The 19,863-nt window shown below is 45.1% G+C and overlaps 1 protein-coding gene across 1 annotated transcript in view; it reads right to left on the reverse strand.

Moving 5' to 3' along the window:
• LOC132209540 (disintegrin and metalloproteinase domain-containing protein 12-like) overlaps nucleotides 1-19,863 on the reverse strand; it is a 268,784-nt gene that overhangs the window by 106,029 nt on the left and 142,892 nt on the right. Inside the window, exons 5-8 of the mRNA XM_059645262.1 lie at nucleotides 18,709-18,787; nucleotides 14,914-14,990; nucleotides 12,342-12,516; nucleotides 1,267-1,332 (exon numbers count right to left, since the gene is read on the reverse strand). Coding sequence (XP_059501245.1) covers nucleotides 1,267-1,332; nucleotides 12,342-12,516; nucleotides 14,914-14,990; nucleotides 18,709-18,787 — 397 coding nt within the window. The remainder of the gene's footprint in view (nucleotides 1-1,266; nucleotides 1,333-12,341; nucleotides 12,517-14,913; nucleotides 14,991-18,708; nucleotides 18,788-19,863) is intronic.

The following is a 19,863-nucleotide window of genomic DNA, read 5'->3' on the forward strand; positions in this document are numbered from 1 at the left end:
AATGTTCAGCAACATTCGTGACTCCTCAGATACTAAAGCAGTCCGTGTTCAAATGCAACAAGATCTAGATAATATCCCAGTTTTGGAATACAAGTGGCAAGTAACATTTGTGCCACACTAATGCCAGACAATGACCATCACCAATAACAGACAACCAAACCACCGCCCCTTACTATTCAATGGTGTTACCATCACTGAATCCCACACTATCAACATCCTGGGGGTTACCATTGACCAGAAACTCAACTGGAATGGCCACATAAAATAGTGGCTACAGGGGCAGGTCAGGGGCAAGGAATACTGAGACAATGAACTCACCTCCTGACTCCCCAGAGCCCGTCCACCATCTACTAGGCACAAGTCAGGAGTGTGATGGAATGCACCCCACTTGCCTGGATGAATTGCAGCCCCAACAACACTCAAGAGCCATGACACCATCTTTTAAGATATATTTGGACAGGTACATGGATGGACAGGGAACAAACGGACACAGTCCCTTAGAAAATAGATGACAGGTTAGACAGAGGATCTGGATCGGCACAGGCTTGGAGGGCCGAAGGGCCTGTTCCTGTGCTGTAATTTTCTTTGTTCTTTGTTCATCCAGGACAAAGCAGCCTGCTTGATTGGCACCACATTCACAAGCATCCACTCCCTCCACCAGCAACGCTCAATAGTAACAGTGTATACTATCGATAAGACTCACTGCAGAAATTCAAAGATTGTTCGACAGCATCTTCCAAACCCACAACCACTTCCATCCAAGATAACAAAGTGTGGAGCTGGATGAACACAGCAGGCCAAGCAGCATTTCAGGAGCAAAAAGCTGATGTTTCGGGCCTCGACACTTCATCAGGGAGGACCCTCTCTCCGATGAAGGGACTAGGCTCGGAACGTCAGCTTTTGTGCTCCTGAGATGCTGCTTGGCCTGCTGTGTTCATCCAGCTCCACACTTTGTTATCTTGGATTCTCCAGCATCTGCAGTTCCCATTATTACCACTTCCATCTAGTAGGACAGCAACATCTTCAAGTTCACCTTCAAGCCACTCAACATCCTGACATGGAAATATATTCCTTTCACTGTTGTTGAGTCAAAATCTTGGAATTCCCTCCCTAAGGGCATTGTTGTTCAATTAACAGCACATTGACTGTAGTAGTTCAAGAAGGCAACTCAACTCAACCTTCTGAAGGGCAATCAGGGATAGGAAATAAATGGTGACCCAGCCATTGACACCCACATTTCATGAATACATTTTTTGAAAAACTCACCAAAGCTTTGTCTGCCACAAGCACCTCCTCAAGGTATTTGGTCTCTGACAGTATATCCCGCTTAACCTGGAAAGAAAGCATCTCTCAGTCAGTTTGAGGTGAAAATGCACAGCTGGCTCTGGCTGGGAGGAATGTAAACACAAGACAAATTGCATCAATCAAATCTTTTCACAGACAAGTATTTCATTCAGTCCTGTCTGCATTTTACAGATTTCAGCTTCTGATGTAACAAATAATTTTAATGATCAATAAAAAGCGGAGTCATTAGTGACATTTAAGCGACTGTTGGACACGCACATGGACAGCAGTGAATTGACGGGAATGTAAGTTAGGTTATTTTATTTTTGGATTGGGATTATTCCACAGCACAACATGGTGGGCTGAAGGGCCTGTACTGTGCTGTACTTTTCCATGTTCTATGTTCTAAAACTGTAAGTGCTGGTGAAAGTCAGCAAATCTATAGAGAGAGAAACAGAGACAGTGTTTCGAATCCAGTGTGACTCTCCATGAAAACAGCTCGACGTCAGTTCTAACAGGTATCACTGGATTCAAAACTTTAACTCTGTTTCTCTCTCCACTGATCCTGCCAGACCTGCTGAGATTCTGTTTTTATGTTGTGGTTGGTTGCCTCACTGAGCTGGTTCGTTGCTCCGTAGGCATTTCATTACCCTGCTGGGTAACATGATCAGTGCATGCGCTGTTGTGTTTTCCTGCCTGGTATTTAAACTCTGGGGTCCATTGGTCTTGATGACTTCATTTACGATTTTCTGTTGCAGCGGTGTATATATAAGATCTAGCTCTGTGTGTTTGTTGATGGTTTTCTTGGTGGAGAACCAGGCCTCGAGGAATTCCTGTGCTTGTCTCTGCTTGGCCTGTCCTCAGATCCCGGTATTGTCCCAGTGTAATATACAAGGTTTCCTGCAGACACGGCGACAGCAGGAGGAACGCTGCAGTTTCAAGAAGGCAGCTCACCACCACCTTCTCAAGGGTAACTCGGGATGGGCAAGAAAAGCTGACCAGCCTGTGACACTCACATCCCACAAAAATGAATAGAAACAAAACCAAAGACTACGTTGGACAGACAGGAAGGAAGCTGGACACAAGGGTACATGGTCACCAAATTGCAACAAAAAGATACAACCAATACTCACTCATCTCCATTCACAAGGATAAAGAGAACCACCAGATTGACTGGGACAGTGTTTCAGTGAGAAACCTCTGCATTTAGGCTTTTCATTAAGATTTTCATTCAGAGAAACACACAAAACTTGAGGAAATTTTTTTTAGATAACAAAGTGTGGAGCTGGATGAACACAGCAGGCCAAGCAGCATCAGAGGAGCACAAAAGCTGATGTTTCAGGTCTAAGAGTCTCGGCCCGAACCATCAGCTTTTGTTCTCCTAAGATGCTGCTTGGCCTGCTGTGTTCATCCAGCTCCACACTTCGTTTTCTCGGATTCTCTGCTTTCTTGCTATAGGAGGCTGCTTCAGCCCTAACTGTTTGAATAACCTCTTGGCTGAGTCTCAATGTTGTCTCATGTAGATCTGTAACGATTTATGTGTGTTAACATTCAAGAGATGGTGCTGATATGTAAAAGATTTTATTTCTGGTGAGAAGATGAGATGGTGGATCAGTGCAGACTGTTTCTAGTAATTGAGGGTTAGAGCAAGAAGCCACAGGCATAAAATTAAATGGAGGAGATTTAGAACAAGTAGACAGCAAGAAATGCTGATGCTGGAGTCAGAGTCAATACAGTGTGGAGCTGGAGGGACACAGCAGGTCAGGCAGCATCAGAGGAGCAGGAAAGTCAATGTTTCAGACCTAGACCCATCATCAGGTCCTGATGATGTGTCCCAACCTCCAGCTCCACACTGTATCGATTTAGAACAAGTAGTCACCTGGTGATAGACAACTTGCTGAAAAAAGTACCTTGTTGAAACTTTTCACTTGCACTCACCAGGACAGATACAAGTTGACAAAATTCCAAAGGGAATAACAATTTGTACTGCATGAGGAACAGAGTGCTGACAGGTTAGCAACTGATCTGATACTGGCCAAGGTGTTACCAAGAAACTTTCTTTCTCAGTATGTGAAATCTCTGAGTGGAGAAGGAGCACAATTTGTCCTTTTTTTGGCAACAGAGGAAGGTGACTGAAGTAAAAGTAAGGGAACAGTTTCAGTCGAGCGATCATAATTCTTTCAATTTCAAAATGGTCATGAAAAAGATAAGCCTTCCAATAAAGTTAAAGATTTTAAATTGGAGTAAGGCAAATTTTAATGGTATGAGACAAGAACTTAAAGTCGATTGAAGTAGACTGCAGGTAAAAAGACATTTGACGTGTGGGAGGTGTTCAGGAGTGTGATGACAAGAGTTCAGAGGCATTATGTTCCTCTGAGAGTGAAGGGTGAGGCTGGTAAGATTAAGGAACTATGGATGAATAAAGATATTGAGGTTCTAATCAGGAATAAAACAGAGTCTTATTTTCGATAAGATTGGACAACATTTAAAAGATAGGATTTATGAATGTTTTGTTGCGAAGTTGAGTAGGGTATAGAAAGTCCCAGTAGATTTAAACAGATTTGGGGGCTAGTGTCTTAGATCTTTAAAAAATAAAACTTAAGCGCCAGTGGAAAATCTGTTTCATTTTGATTACTTGTTGGTTAAATCAAAAGTGGGTAAATGGCTTTTAACATTGCTAAACAGATTCTGGGGGTTGAAGATGAATCATAGAATCATAGAATCCCTACAGTGTGGAAACAGGCCCTTCGGCCTAACAAGTCCACATCGACTCTCAGAGCATCTCCCCAGACCCATTCCCCTGTAACCCACATAATCTACACCTCCCTGAACACTACGGGCAATTTAGCACGGCCAATCCTGCACATCTTTGGACTGTGGGAGGAAACCGGAGCACCCGGAGGAAACCCACGCAGATACGGGGAGATTGTGCAAACTCCACACAGACAGTCACCCAAGAGTGGAATCAAACCTGGGTCCCTGGCGCTGTGAGGCTGCAGTCAAGAAAGGTTAGAAAGACACTTAGAATTAACTAAAAGGTTAAAATTGGGTTTAACTAGGGTCAGTAAGAAGGCAGAAATTGTACTGAGGTGAGCCAAGCACTCAGGGTTATTAGAGAAACAGTCAAGTGAGACAAGTCAATTTAGAAAGTGAACTTAAAAGGCCGGAGTTAGATAAACAAAGGGAAAGAAGAGTTCCAGCTGCAGAAAAACAATGGATAGCCATGGCAGGAGAGAAAGAATGGGAAACAATGCCTGCTTTGAAAAAGATGAAGTTGAAACTGGAAGCAAAAATTCAACTGAAAAAAATATAGAAGGCTTTTTCATTTCATTTGAGAAACCAGCTACACAGATGTATTCGCCAGAAACTGTGTGGTTAATGTTAATTCAGACCAGGTGGTAGACAGGGCAAGTGAGCTGTTTGCAGCTCTGTCAGGAGGCTATGAAGGAGTTAAACAGGTTATTTCGAGTGCCTACAAACTGGTAACAGAAGCATAGAGAAGATGGTTCAGAAACATAAACAAGCAACCAAGTCAGAGTTATGTTGAATTGGAAGAACTTTGATAGATGGGTGAGAACATTAAAGCTAGAAAAGACATGTGAAGATCTTAGAGAGATCATTCTGCTGGAAAAGTTTTAAAACTCTCTACCAGAAATGATGAGAACTCATGTTGAGGAACAGAATTTTCGAACAGCGAGAAGGCTGCTGAGATGGCAGATGAATGTGCATTAGTGCATACGTTAAAGTTTACTTCAGACAACAATTTTGTTCCATGAGGGATAGAAATTGGGAAACATGGTAACCAGAGCATGTTTTCCCAGTGCCCCTCTTAAACCACTGGCACAGTTACTTTATGTGTCCCCCTCTGTTACAGCAAAAACACCCGAGGCCTTCCACCTCCGATTCACACTCTTGGGTTTCTTTTTATGGTGTGCTCTGGTTCCCATGGTGTAACGGTGAGCGCGCTGGTTTCTGAAATCTGGGATCCGCATTCAAATCTAGGAGTAGCCTTCCTCTCAGGGCAGCACGGTGGCTCAGTGGTTAGCACTGCAGCGTCACAGCATTGGGGACCCGGGTTCAATCCCAGCCTCGGGCGACACTCTGTGTGGAGTTTGCACATTGTCCCCGTGTCTGCGTGGGTTTCCTCCGGGTGCTCCGGTTTCCTCCCACAGTCCAAAGATGTGCAGGCTAGGTGGATCGGCAATGCTAAATTGTCCGTAGTGTTCAGGGGTGTGTGGGTTATAGGGGGATGGGTCTGGGTGGGATGCTCCAAGGGGCAGTGTGGATTTGTTGGGCCGAAGGGCCTGTTCCCACACTGTAGGGAGTCTAAAGAAAAGGGTGAAAAACCTCAGGTGTTTTCGCTGTAACAGAGGGGGACACATAAAGTCACTGTGCCGGTGGTTTAAGAGGGACACTGCGAAAGACGATGTGGTAAAAGATGATGAACTAGTAGATTTAGTTGGTGTCGTGAAGGAAATCCTGAAAGAAGTCGAGGAGCTGCAGGAGAGGGCACAGCCTGGCCATAGGCTGGGTGGTGAGATGGTGCCCGATCTCTACAAAGACTTCACCTTTGTGGGTAAGGTATATTCAGGGAGAACAGGGAGGCAAGGTAAAGAAGTGAAACAATTGGGAGATACAGGAGCTAACCAGTGTCTAAAAGTAAGAGATGAAAGCATTTGCACTCCTTCTGAAATTGAGAGAGTTAGTTGAGAGAGTGATAACCTGAGGAATAAATGGACACGAGTGGTGTTCCCCTGTGTAAAGTAAGGCTAGAAAGTCCAAACAAGACTGGGGAAGTGATAGTGGGAGTGATGGAAATATTATTATTTAGGCTACAGTTTATTCTTGTAAATGAAACAGCTGGATCACAGGTGGGAGTGATGCCCATTGTAGTGGAAAAGCCAAAAGAAAACCACGGAATTAAGGAAATACCCTGGAATTTTCCAGACAGACTCTGTGATGACAAGACCCCACAGTCAAAGATTAAAACAAGATGCGAAAACCAAAGGTGGAGATGAAGGTGTTGAGGTCGGGTGAGCTGACAACCTTTTTGGTGAACAGGTAGAGGTTTAGGCAGAGGTGTTTAGTTCTGAAAGACGAAAGGAGTGATAGCAAAACGATGTGACGATGAAAGGCTTACATCGTAAAGCCTTCTCAGAAAGGGAATCAGAATGTGTTCCCCAGATGTTATACCTTAAGGATAGAATCCTGAGGTGGAAATGAAGACAGTGGCAGCTTAGTGCAGAGGAGAAATGGGTAGAACTTTACCAGATTGTGTTGCTGGTAGCATTCAGATAGGAAGTGTTGTGGGTAGCCCACAAATTACCAGTAGGAAGTCACCTAGCAGCAAGGAAGACTCAGACTAAGTTACAAAAGCATGTATATTGGCCTGGATTAGATAAGGATGTGGTTGAATTTTGCCATACCTGTCCAACGCGTCAAATGGTAGGAAAACAACAGGTAGTAATAAAACCAGTGATAATGGGAACTGCAGACGCTGGAGAATCCAAGATAACAAAGTGTGGAGCTGGATGAACACAGCAGGCCCAGCAGCATCTCAGGAGCACAAAAGCTGATGTTTCGGGCCCAGACCCTTCTTCAGAAGGACCGTTCTTTTTCTGAAGAAGAGTCTAGGCTGAAACGTCAGCCTTCCTGCTCCTCTGATGCTGGGTGTCCTGTGTTCATCCAGCTCCACACCTTGTTACCTCCGATTCTCCAGCATCTGCAGTTCCTGCTATCTCTGAAACAATGTTAATCCCTCTGATACCAATTCCTGCATTTGTAGAACCTTTCATGTGGGTTATGATTGATTGTGTAGGTTCCCTCCCTAAAACCAAAAGTGAAAACCAGTAATTCCTAACCATAATGGATGTGCCTCCCAGATTTCCGGAGGCAATTCCATTATGGAATGTCAAGGCAAAAAGGTTGTGGAGGAGTTGCTTGTGTTCTTTACCCATTATGGACCACCCAGGGAGAATCAGTCAGACCAAGGGTTCAACTTTACTGCCAAACTATTTAAGGAGGCCTTGGATAGTTAATAGGTCTGAAGTCAGAGATCTCACAGTTGGATAATGTATCTGAGGTGTGAGAAAGATTAAACAGAGTAGCTGAATTAGTGAGACAACATCTGAAGGTGGCACAGAATCTAATGAAGCAGATAAGAAATGTAAAATTCCTTACATTTGCACATTGGGATAGGGTATCAGAGCAGTTACCAGTGGAAGAGGATCCCTTCAATGCAAGGTTTAGTGGTCCCTATCCCATTGAGAAGAACTCGAATTAAGTGAATTATTTGGTAAAGATGCCAGGTGGGAAAATCTTTGTAGGGAATGTAGTGTGGATGTCTGTGAGCAGCAGCTTGAAAGTTTGCAAGTGCCCTGAGGGTATCTGAACTGAAATATTTGTACCAAAGGCCATGCCTGCTAGCAGGCCAAGCAGCAGTTTTAAACCAAGAAAACAGGCTTTTTGAATTTACCCAATCAATTTGAACCATGTACTTCAATACCAAAAATCAACTGAATGGTTTTGACAAGAAAGGACCAATCCTATTATTGGAAATATTGCTATGTCATCAAGGGGAGAAAAGAAGGGGGCAGTTGGACAAAGACCCCGGAGCTCGCTGGCATCCACCAGAGCTAACAGCCCTCAGCTCTCAAGAGACAATTGCTGGCTCTCACAGTCTCTTCTGTGTCTTATCAAAAGCACCATTTAAATAACAATGGCACCAACAACACAAATAGTTTATATCCCTGACAAAAGATTCCACGGAGAAGACACTCCTGACAGGAGAATTGATGGAAAAGGCACAGAACATTCCGAAAGACACACATATCAGGGCTGTAATTTCAAGAATTTAAATGCTTTATTAATATAAAGGGGACTTATATTTATTGGTTTAGTTATTTGTTCACTGTTAGAGTTAGACAAATAAATTGTTATTTTGCTGATTGTAAAGCAAGTGTCAGAGATTTATTTAACCAGGAGCAGTTGCTGAAGGGCCGGTTACACCATTTTATCACATTCCTTTTACAAGCTGCTCCTCTTTGTGAGTTCCGGGGTTTAGTTCTTGGGGCAGGAGTCTCAGCCGTCGCTTTATAACAATTTAGAGAGGCAAAAATCGACGGGGGGTAGTCAGAGATAATGGGAACTGCAGATGCTGGAGAATGCCAAGATAATAAAATGTGAGGCTGGATGAACACAGCAGGCCCAGCAGCATCTCAGGAGCACAAAAGCTGACGTTTCGGGCCTAGACCCTTCATCAGAGAGGGGGATGGGGAGGGGGAACTGGAATAAATAGGGAGAGAGGGGGAGGCGGACCGAAGATGGAGAGTAAAGAAGATAGGTGGCGAGAGTGTAGGTGGGGAGGTAGGGAGGGGATAGGTCAGTCCAGGGAAGACGGACAGGTCAAGGAGGTGGGATGAGGTTAGTAGGTAACTGGGGGTGCGGCTTGGGGTGGGAGGAAGGGATGGGTGAGAGGAAGAACCGGTTAGGGAGGCAGAGACAGGTTGGACTGGTTTTGGGATGCAGTGGGTGGGGGGGAAGAGCTGGGCTGGTTGTGTGGTGCAGTGGGGGGAGGGGATGAACTGGGCTGGTTTAGGGATGCAGTAGGGGAAGGGGAGATTTTGAAGCTGGTGAAGTCCACATTGATACCATTAGGCTGCAGGGTTCCCAGGCGGAATATGAGTTGCTGTTCCTGCAACCTTCGGGTGGCATCATTGTGGCAGTGCAGGAGGCCCATGATGGACATGTCATCAATCATCAAGGGGCGTAGTCAGCGTGGTTTTGTGTGAGAAAAATAGTGTCTTGCAAACTTGAGTTAGTTTTTCAGCCAAAAAGATTTGAGGGTAGAGCAGTAAACGTTGTTTACTTGGATTTTAGTACATCCTTCGACTAGGCTCCATATGGTACACTAAATAACAACGTTAGGTCACAGGGCATTCAGGGTTAACCTGCCAACTGGGTTCATAATTTGCTCAACAGCAGGAGAGAGAGTGATGGTGGGGGGTTGCTTTTCGGACTGAAGCCATGTTACCAGCAGTGTTCCACAGAAAACACTTGGCCCCTCTCTTCAGAACATAGAACATAGAAAAGTACAGCACAGTACAGCCCTTCGGCCCACGATGTTGTGCCGTGGAATAATCCTAATCCAAAAATAAAATAACCTAACCTACATTCCCATCAATTCACTGCTGTCCATGTGCATGTCCAGCAGTTGCTTAAATGTCACTAATGACTCCACTTCCATGACTACCACTGGTAAACTATTCCATGCGCTCACAACTCTCTGGGTGAAGAACCTCCCTCTGACGTCTCCTCTATACCTTCCTCCCAACACCTTAAAACTATGACCCCTCGTGGCAGTCAATCCTGCCCTGGGGAAAAGTCTCTGGCTGTCGACTCTATCCATGCCTCTCATTACCTTGTATACCTCGATCAGGTCACCTCTCTTCCTCCTTCTCTCCAGAGAGAAAAGTCCGAGCTCAGTCAACCTCTCCTCGTAAGACAAGCCCTCCAGTCCAGGCAGCATCCTGGTAAACCTCCTTTGCACCCTCTCCAAAGCCTCCACATCTTTCCTATAATAGGGCGCCCAGAACTGGACACAATGTTCCAAGTGTGGTCTCACCAGGGTTTTGTAGAGCTGCAGCATAACCTCGCGGCTCTTCAACTCGATGCCCCTGTTAATGAAAGCCAAAACACCATATGCTTTCTTAACAACCTTATCCACTTGGGTGGCAACTTTGAGGGAGCTATGCACTTGAACATCAAGATCCCGCTGTTCCTCCACACTGCCAAGAATCCTGCCTTTCATCCTATATTCAGCATTTAAGTTCAACCTTCCAAAATGCCTCACTTCGCATTTATCCAGGTTGAACTCCATCTGCCATTTCTCAGCCCAGCTCTGCATTCTGTCAATGTCTCACTGAAGCCTGCAATAGCCCTCGATACTATCAATGGTACCTCCAACCATTGTGTCATCAGCAAACAGACTAACCCACCCCTCAACCTCCTCATCCAAGTCATTCATAAAAACTACAAAGAGCAGAGGCCCAAGAACAGAGCCCTGTGGGACAGCACTCAGCACTGACCTCCAGGCAGAATGCTTACCATCTACAACCACTCTCTGCCTCCTGTCAGCCAACCAATTCTGAATCCAGACAGCCGAATCACCCTGTATCCCATACCTCCTGAATTTATGAATGAGTCTGCAGTGGGGAACCTTATCAAATGCCTTGCTGAAGTCCATGTACACCACATCCACAGCTCGACCCTCGTCAACCTGTCTCGTGACTTCCTCAAAGAACTCAATAAGATTTGTAAGGCATGACCTGCCCCTCACAAAGCCATGCTGACTCCCTTTAATCACGCTATGCTTTTCCAAATAGTCATAAATCCTATCCCTCAGAATTCTTTCCAAAACCTTGCTGACCACAGACGTAAGACTGACTGGTCTGTAATTTCCAGGGATTTCCCTATTCCCTTCAGTAGGTAGGAAATGGAAGTGCAGCTTGAGGTAGGAGGAGCAGATAGGTGAGAGGAAGAACAGGTTAGGGAGGCGGGGACAAGCTGGGCTGGTTTTGGGATCCAGTGGGGCAAGGGGAAGAACTGGGCTGGTGTTGGGATGCAGTGGAGGGAGGGGATGAGCTGGGCTGGTTGTGTGATGCAGTGGGGGAAGGGAACGAACTGGGCTGGTTTTGGGATGCAGTGGGGGAAGGGGAGATTTTGAAGCTGGTGAAGTCCACATTGATACCATTGGGCTGCAGGGTTCCCAAGCAGAATATGAGTTGCTGTTCCTGCAACCTTCGGGTGGCATCATTGTGGCACTGCAGGAGGCCCAGGATGGACATGTCATCTAAAGAATGGGAGGGGGAGTTAAAATGGTTCGCGACTGGGAGGTGCAGTTGTTTATTGCGAACCGAGCGAAGGTGTTCTGCAAAGCGGTCCCCAAGCCTCCGCTTGGTTTCCCCAATGTAGAGGAAGCCACACCAGGGACAGTTGATACCTTCCAGCTCAGCGAGCAAACTCACATCCAGAACCTCAACCTGAGCTACAAATCTTCTCAAAACTCACAGTGGATACAATATACCACATTGGCAGATGTGCAGGTGAACACCTGCTTAATATGGAAAGTCATCTTGGGGCCTGGGATAGGGGTGAGGGAGGAGGTGTGGGGGCAAGTGTATCACTTCCTGCGGTTGCAGGGGAAGGTGCCCAGTGTGGTGGGGTTGGAGGGGAGTGTGGAGCGGACAAGGGAGTCACAGAGACAGTGGTCTCTCCGGAAGGCAGACAAAGGTGGGGATGGAAAAATGTCTTGGGTGGTTGTGTTAGGTTTAGGTTGTCCCCGCGTCCCCAAATTGTAGGATTAGTGATACGTGGATGGAGGATTTCAAGACTAAGGGGCACAGCGATATGAGGAGAGGATAGAATCTTCAGAAAGACACGAATGACAAATCTTAAATGCAAAGGGTGATGAGGGTGTGGAATGAACTTTCTCAGGAAGTGGTGGATGTGGGCACAACTCCCACATTTGACAGATATTTGAATGGATATATGAATAGGAAAGGGTTGGAGGGTTACGGACCAGGAGCAGGCAGGTGGGATTAGTCCAGTTTGGGATTGTTTGACGTGGACTGGTTGGACTGAAGGATCTGTGTCTGTGCTCTATGACTCTATGACTCTATAATGTACCATGAACTTACCTTAGAGATTCAGTTCAAAGTTTTTAAAATTGCAAGTTGACTCTGCTTGGACAAACTTATTGTATCTTTAAACATTGTCCCTTTTCAACAACAAAACTTGTGGAACTCCTTCCCAACAACGGTCTGGGTGTAATTTAAGCCCAACAACTGAAACAGCTGAAGGTGAAAACTTGGCCATGGCAATTAGTGATGGGCAATAAATATTGTCATGTAGATTTATTTTTAGAACATGGTAAACAAATGTGATTGGGACCTTTTTATCAATTGGACGCAATGCGGGCTGACTGGGAGGAATGTTTGCAAGGTAAAATATTGATATATCCTGCTTTCACTCAGTTAGTTGCTGTGCTTATCACTTACCCTTCTTGGGGAATGAAAATGATCAGTGACAGATAACTCCTGGAAGGAGTGTTTAATTTCACATCTGGTCCACACTCGAGAGAGATCTTCAGTTCTGTATGAAACATGCCGGCCTGCTTCATCGCCCTCAATATGTTCAATGATATAAGTTTGATTACTGAAAATGATCAGAGCACTGGAATAGAGAAAGTGAGAGAGAGAGAGAGACACACACAGAGAGAGATAACACTCAAACAATCACATACTTAATAGCAAGTTTGTACCTACAGATTTTGTATCTCATATCCTGCTCAATACATAATTTCCCAACAAGAGGTACACACTGAGTATCCCTTATCCTGCTGAATAAACACATCTTAGTGCAGAAATACAGTCAATCACCCTTACCCTATTAAATAAAAACTTCCCAGTGTAGACACACAGTGAGTGAGCCTCACCCTGCCGAATAAACACATCCCAGTGCAGAATTACAGTGAGCTTTTTCTTTGTTTATTGGTGGGTTGAGGACATTGCTGACCGGCCAGCATTTGTTGACTGTCCCTATTTGCCCTTGAGAAGATGATAGTGAGCTGCCATTCAAGAACGGCTCAGTCCTGTGCTGTGGGTTGACCCACAATGCCCTCAGGGAGGGAATTCCAGGATTTTGACTCAGTGACAGAAAATGAATGGTGTTATATTTCCAGGTCAGAACTGTGAGTGATTTGGAGGGGAACTTGCAGGGAGTAATGTTCCCAAATATCTGCTGCCCTTGTCCTTCTAGATGGAAGTGGGCGTGGGTTTGGAAGGTGCTGTCTGAGGATCTTTGGTGAATCCCTGCAGTGCATCTCATAGATAGTACGCACTGCTGCGACTGACTGTCGCTGGGGGAGGGAGTGGGATGTTTGTGGATGTGGTGTCAATCAAGCGGTTGCTTTGTCCTGGATGGTGTCGGGCTTCCTGAGTGTTGTTGGGGCTGCACCCATCCAGGCAAGTGGGGAGTATTCCATTACACTCCTGACTTGTGCCTTGTAGATGGTGGACAGGTTTGCACACACAATTACACACACACACACACACACACACACACACACACACACACACACACACACACACACACACACACACACACACACACACACACACACATACACACGCGCGCGCGCACATACACTGCACCCAGTACACTACACAGTTCTGAGGAAGGGGCACTGGACCCAAAACATTAACTCTGTTTTCTCCTTCACAGATGCTGCCAGACCTGCTGAGCTTTTCCAGCGACTTTGTTTTTGCTCCTGATTTACAGCATCCGCAGTTCTTTTGGGGTTTTATACACTATTCAGTAGGCAGTTGTGTTCAGGTGGCAGTGTACCCAGCCTAGGTAACCTGCTGGTCCTGAGGCCATCCATAGAGTCATAGTGATGTACAGCATGGAAACAGACCTTTTAGTCCAACCTGTCCACACCAACCAGATATGCTAAATTAATCTACTCCCATTTATCTGTATTTGGTCCATATCCCTCTAAAATCTTCTGATTCATATACTCACCCAGCTGCCTTTTAAATGTTGTAATGGTACCAGCCTCCACCCATTCCTAGGGATCTCATTTACACACGCACCCACCCTCTGCGTGAAAAAGTGCCCCTTAGGTCCCTTTGCCCTTTCATCTTAGACCTGTGCCCCTCTAGTTTTCGACTCCCATTATCCGTGGCGGAAAAGTCCTTGTTTATTTTCCCTATCCATGCCCCTCATGATTTTATAACCCTCTGTAATGTCACCCCTCAGTCTCCAACACCCCAGGGAAAATGGACAAGCATATGGACGTACATGGAATAGTGGGGGTTAGATGGGCTTGAGTTCGGTATGACAGGTCGGCACAACATCGAGGGCCGAAGGGCCGGTACTGTGCTGTAATGTTCTCTGAAAATAGCCCTGGCCTATTCAGCCTCTCCCTGTAGCTCAAACCCTCCAACCCTGGCAACATCCTTGTAAATCTTTTATGAACCCTTCCATGTTTCACAACATTCTTCCTACAGCAGGGACACCAGAACCACACACAGAAGTTTTAAAGTTGGCCAAACTGTGGAGCCTTAACTTGACATCTCAACTCCTATACTCAACGCACTGACCAATAAATAGTTGTCCTTCATTTAATTTACAAAGCAGGTTTCTGTAATTTAATTGTTTACAATGTCATGGATTAATTATTCAAAAGTCTGTTTAGGAACCACTGCAGCCATTACTGTGGGTCCTCCATAGTTTAATGTTACTATATTGTGAATACAAAGTACGGTGGCTGATTAGGTTCAGCTGTCTAGGTCTGCATCAGAACAACAGTCACATGAGATGCTTATCAAACTTAAAATCTTGTACAGGATGTAAAGTTTGCTTCTTAGTCTACATTTTATGAACAGGATTTCCATCTTAAAACAGTTAACACAGCTACATAGTCAGCAACACCTGTCGAAGAAAACATTTTACGTAAGTCACAAGCTTTCCCCAACTGAACAAACAGGCCCCAGGTTAAATCATCCAAAATTTTAGCTTCAGTTTCATTAACACAAGTACAATTCAGAGAAGTATCTGTCAGTTTACCTGAGTCCTGAGCAGGTGCTTGCAGAGACCTGGGATCCAGGGAATTTTCTCACAGATCCCTGATAGTAACACTGGTACTGTGGGAAGATGGCCACATCTCAGGATCAAACTATTCTCATTTCATAGAATCCCCAAAAAAGTTTCACAGGAATTCTTCAGGAACACAGGAACTCTTGTTAAATGCCATTAACATTAAGGAATAAATGTAACAAAAAAACTGAGTCTGAGAAAAAGGCAACTTGAACTAAATATTAGAGATAACCAGGTGTAGAGCTGGATGAACACAGCAGGCCAAGCAGCACTAAATATTCACCTGTTTTTGAACCTGAAGCAAAAAAAGAAGAAATGTTAAGCAGGGCGCCCTTCAGGCTTGCAGATGGCAGAGGAGCAAACAACTTCTCAGTGTATGTTCCACAGGCACCAACTGCGTGCACCCCTTCACCATGGGCATCAGCAACTGGCATTTACCAGTCCCTCCCTGAGGTGATAATTGAGGTACTGGCTGACATGACAACAATGATACCTGAAAGTATGGGAACACAGGAACAGGGACTCAGATAAAGGACTGCAGCAGGCTGCACCTCCTGGCTGCTCACTTGCTCTCTCACTGCTCATTCACTTAGCGCAAAGCTGCGTGCTCCAACCATCGAGGCCTAGCATTGCCTTTGCTTTGCATTGTTAGTTAGTGATGTCACATAACAAAACAGTTCATCTTGCTGTTCAATGAAAACCAAAAGAACTGTGGGTGCTGTAAATCAGAAACAGAAACAGAAATTGCTGAAATCTCAGCAGATCTGGCAGCATCTGTGGAGAGAAATCAGAGTTAACCTTTCGAGTCCAGTAACCCTTCCCCAGAACTCCGGAAAGGGTCACAGGACCTGAAATGTTAGCTCTGCTTTCTCTGTACAGATGCTGCCTGACCTGTAAGTATTTTCCAGCAATTTCTGTTTTTGCACCTTACTGCACAGCAGGTCTCAGTCTAGGGGAGACACAGCTTACTCAGTCTCACACCTTCACCATGTGCGGTGGTCACTCTTACTGATACTGTCATGGGCAGATGCATCTGCAGCCGGCAGATTAGTGAGGATTGGGTTAAGTATGGTTTTCCCTCCAGTACTACTATTACTACAATCAGTCGTACTGCTGCCAAGCCACTCTTGGTGATGGGCATTGAAACCCCCACCCAGAGGACATTTTGTGCCCTTCCATCCTCAGTGCGCTCTCTATGTGTTTTACAACATGGAGGAGAGACTGATTCATCAGCTGGGGGAGGACAGTGTGTGGTAACCAGCAGGAGGTTTCCTTGGCCGTGTTTAACCTGAAGCCATGAGACTTCATGCAATCCGGAGTCAATATTGAGGACTCCCAGAGCAACTCCTTCCCACTGTCCCACCCCCTCTGCTGGGTCTGTCCTGCCGGTGGGACAGGACATATCCAGGGACGGTGATGGTGGTGTCTGGGGCATTGTCTGTAAGATATGATCCTGTGAGTATGACCGTGTCAGGCTGTGAAGAATCTGTAGCAGCATTGAAGCAATGCAGAGTTGATTTGATTTTATTTATTGTGGTCACATACAACTGCGTCCAGTGAAAAGCTTTGTTTATGAGCAGTACAACAGATCATTGTCAGCTAGGGTACACAGATCATAAGGTAAAAAAGAAGCTTGGATAGAGCTGCACAGAACATGCATTGTGCAAGGTTAACATGAACAAGATCACTGTTAGATTAAAGCTAGAAAGGTCCATTCATTAGTCCAATAAGAGCAGGGAGGAAGCTGTTCTTGAACTTGTTCATACGTGTGTTCAAGTTTCTGTTTCTTCTGCCTGATGGGAGAGGTTGTTGGAGAGTATTACTGGGGTGGGACTGGTTTTGGATGATATCTAGATTGAGTCCGTGGATGGTAGTTGGCTTCCATGATGGTCTGGGCTGTGCACACAACGTTCTGTAGTTTCTTACAGTCCTGGGCAGAGCAATTGCTGTTCCAGGCCATTGTGTACCCGGACAGTATGTTTTCTATGGTGCATCTGTAGAAGTTGGTGAGGGACCCTATGGCCATGCCAAATTTACTGAGCCGTCTGAGGAAGAAGAGGCATTGTTGTGTCTTCTTGACCACTGCATCTACGTGGGACGTCAGGACAGTTTGTCAGTTATTGTCACCCCTAGGAACTTGAATACTCAACCCTCTCAACCTCAGTTCCATTGATGTAGGTGGAGCCTGTCCTCCTACATTAAAAATAGTTTGAAAAGTTTATACTTTTGGCAGATTCTGGCAAATTCTCCTGTCCTTCAATTTTAAGCAACTCTGTCACATTTCAAGCCCTGTCCTTACTGCAGTTCTCACAAAGGCTGATAGTTTTATCAAGTATTCACAATTCCCCACTTTGCCTGCCTGTTAGACCCAGGCTGACAGAAAGTACAGATCAGGTTTCTTGACTTAACATAAAACCCTATTTACAGAGAGTTCTACTAAAACACCAGTTACATCCCAGTGCAACATTGCATTATAGAAAATTGTGCAATAGAAATAATGGGGCCTATAGGAAAGACAGGGTTCGGGGCAGATTTTCATTTAGCCTTCAGCAATGGCAAGTAGCATTAAATTCAATAGTAGTGAGATATACAATAAAGCAGCTAAAAGCATTCTTTGAAGAAGGAGACTGTAACGAGCAGATTTACATATCATTCATCTGTGCACCAATAGACTTGCCTCCCACACATAAACAACAGTGTACATTTGCTCCCTAACTTCAATGACACTGATCATAACTCAGTCACGATCACAAATAGCAAGCCCTCCAGCAGCATTAATCACCGACCAGCAGTAAGTCTGAGTTTTGGTCACCTTGCTGTAGGAAGGATGTTATTAAACTGGTAAGAATGCAGAAGAAATTTACAGGGATGTTGCCAGGACTCCAGGGCCTGAGTTATAGGGAGAAGGCGGTCAAGCCGGGGCAGGTTTATTTAGAGCGTAGGAGCCTAAGGGGGGGGTCTTGTAGAAGTGGAAAAGATCATAAGAAGCATAGATAGGGTGAATGTACTCAGCCTTTTTCCCAGGGGCGGGGAATCAAGGACCAGAGGGCAGTAGTTTAACGTAAGAGGGGAAAGAATATGGAAACCTGAGGGGCAATGTTTTTACACAGAGGGTGGTACGCATCTGGAATGAGCTGCCAGCAGAAGTGGTTGAGGTGGGTACATTAACAACATTTAAAAGGCATTTGGACAAATACATGGTTAGGAAAGGTTTAGAAGGACATGGGCCAAGTGCAGGGGAATGGGGTTAGTGTGGATGGACATTTTGGACCAGTTTGGGCCGAAGGGCTGGTCTCTGTGCTGCAGGACTCTGTGACTCTACCTTGGCCAAATTTGAAGTTGCGTTGCTGGAACATTACCTGAATCTCCACATTAATACTCTGGCAAGTAACACTGCTAAGCCATCATCTCCCCAAAAATATCAATGGTTAGAAAGCCTTTTTATCAATAACTGCTTGCCCTTTCACAAATCTATCAGCTACATGTTGCTGGCCACATCCCTCTTGTACACCCCCCAATGCTCCAGCCCAACCATAGCAACTGCAGTTCCCATTTTCTCTCATAGAACTTCCCCTCACTGTTTGAACCAGCAGCTGTGTAAACAGCACTTACAATGAGGGTCAGGTCACTTGCTTTTCAAAAGTGAAGTAATCCTTTCCACGTTCACAGGCTTATCATTTCAGTTCACAATCAAAAATACAGGAAAACCAAAAGATACGGTTCAATCGAATTCCATCTCGTCTCTGTTTATAAGAAATTGCTCACCAGTTCAGTATCCTTCTCTGTCACCACAGTCTCATTTGATTCATAGTATGACACCTGGAACTCTTTGGTCATGAGGTATCTGTGGAAAAGGAAAGGAACGAGATTGAACAGAATTCCTCAGTGCTGGTCAATCCATGAAGGATATACTAATGATAAGACGCTGTCCTTAAAGTGTCACAAAGGCCAAAAGACAAATGTAGCAAAGCCAACCCAAGAAAGGATGTCCTTCCGAAAGGATCTGAATGAACCAGATATTTTTACACCAATTAATGACAGTTTCATGCCACCATTACTGAGACTAGATTTCAATTCCAAATTAATTCATGGAATTAGTGGTCTGTTACTACGAAAAATTTATATCAGTAAAGGTATTAGTTGAACTTTCTCACATCAGAGATGACCGTGAAAACTTCTTTTTCCATCTGGGTGTTTCTTCATTTGGTATCATCCAAAGTTTTGGAAGCCTATGCTATCAGGCATTCCTCTCCACTGGGCCACTGGTGATCCAACACTACCCTGATACCGTATGCAGAACTTCCCCCCCGTCACACCACCTCACTTCAGATCCTGATGGGCCAACACATGAGATGACAGTAGCTGCTTTTTCACTTCCCTAAAGGCTACTTCTTGGCCACATGTCTATTTCCAAGGCCGGCACTTCTCCATTAGCAGGTGTAAGGATGCCAAGATGGAGGCTATATTATGTATGAGTTTCCCATAATAATGCACTAAACCAAGGAAAGACTGAGCTCCGATACAGATGTGGGAACCTGAGCTCCTTGGGTCACCTGAACTTTATCCCGATGTAACCCAATCTTGTCGAATGTCGCCCAAGTAGGTCACTTGCGGTGTCTGGAACAGACATTTTTCCATCTAAGGGGTACGTCCACCTGGCAGAGACATGGAAGCACTGTGTCGAAGTTCTCCAAATGCTCTTTAATATTCTTCCCTTTTATTAGCATGTCATCCAAAGAAATGGCAAACTGGGGTGGGTGTTGTAAAATGTTCTCCATCATCTGCTGGATACAGGCTCAGGCTGACAATATTGTCTTGTATATTAGAACAAAGAACATAGCATGATACAGGCCCTTCAGCCCAAGATGTTGACCCGAACTTTTACCCCAAACCTTATACTATCGACACCCCTACCTTATA

This window comes from Stegostoma tigrinum, chromosome 1, assembly GCF_030684315.1.
Source record: "Stegostoma tigrinum isolate sSteTig4 chromosome 1, sSteTig4.hap1, whole genome shotgun sequence".
Lineage (NCBI taxonomy): Eukaryota > Metazoa > Chordata > Chondrichthyes > Orectolobiformes > Stegostomatidae > Stegostoma > Stegostoma tigrinum.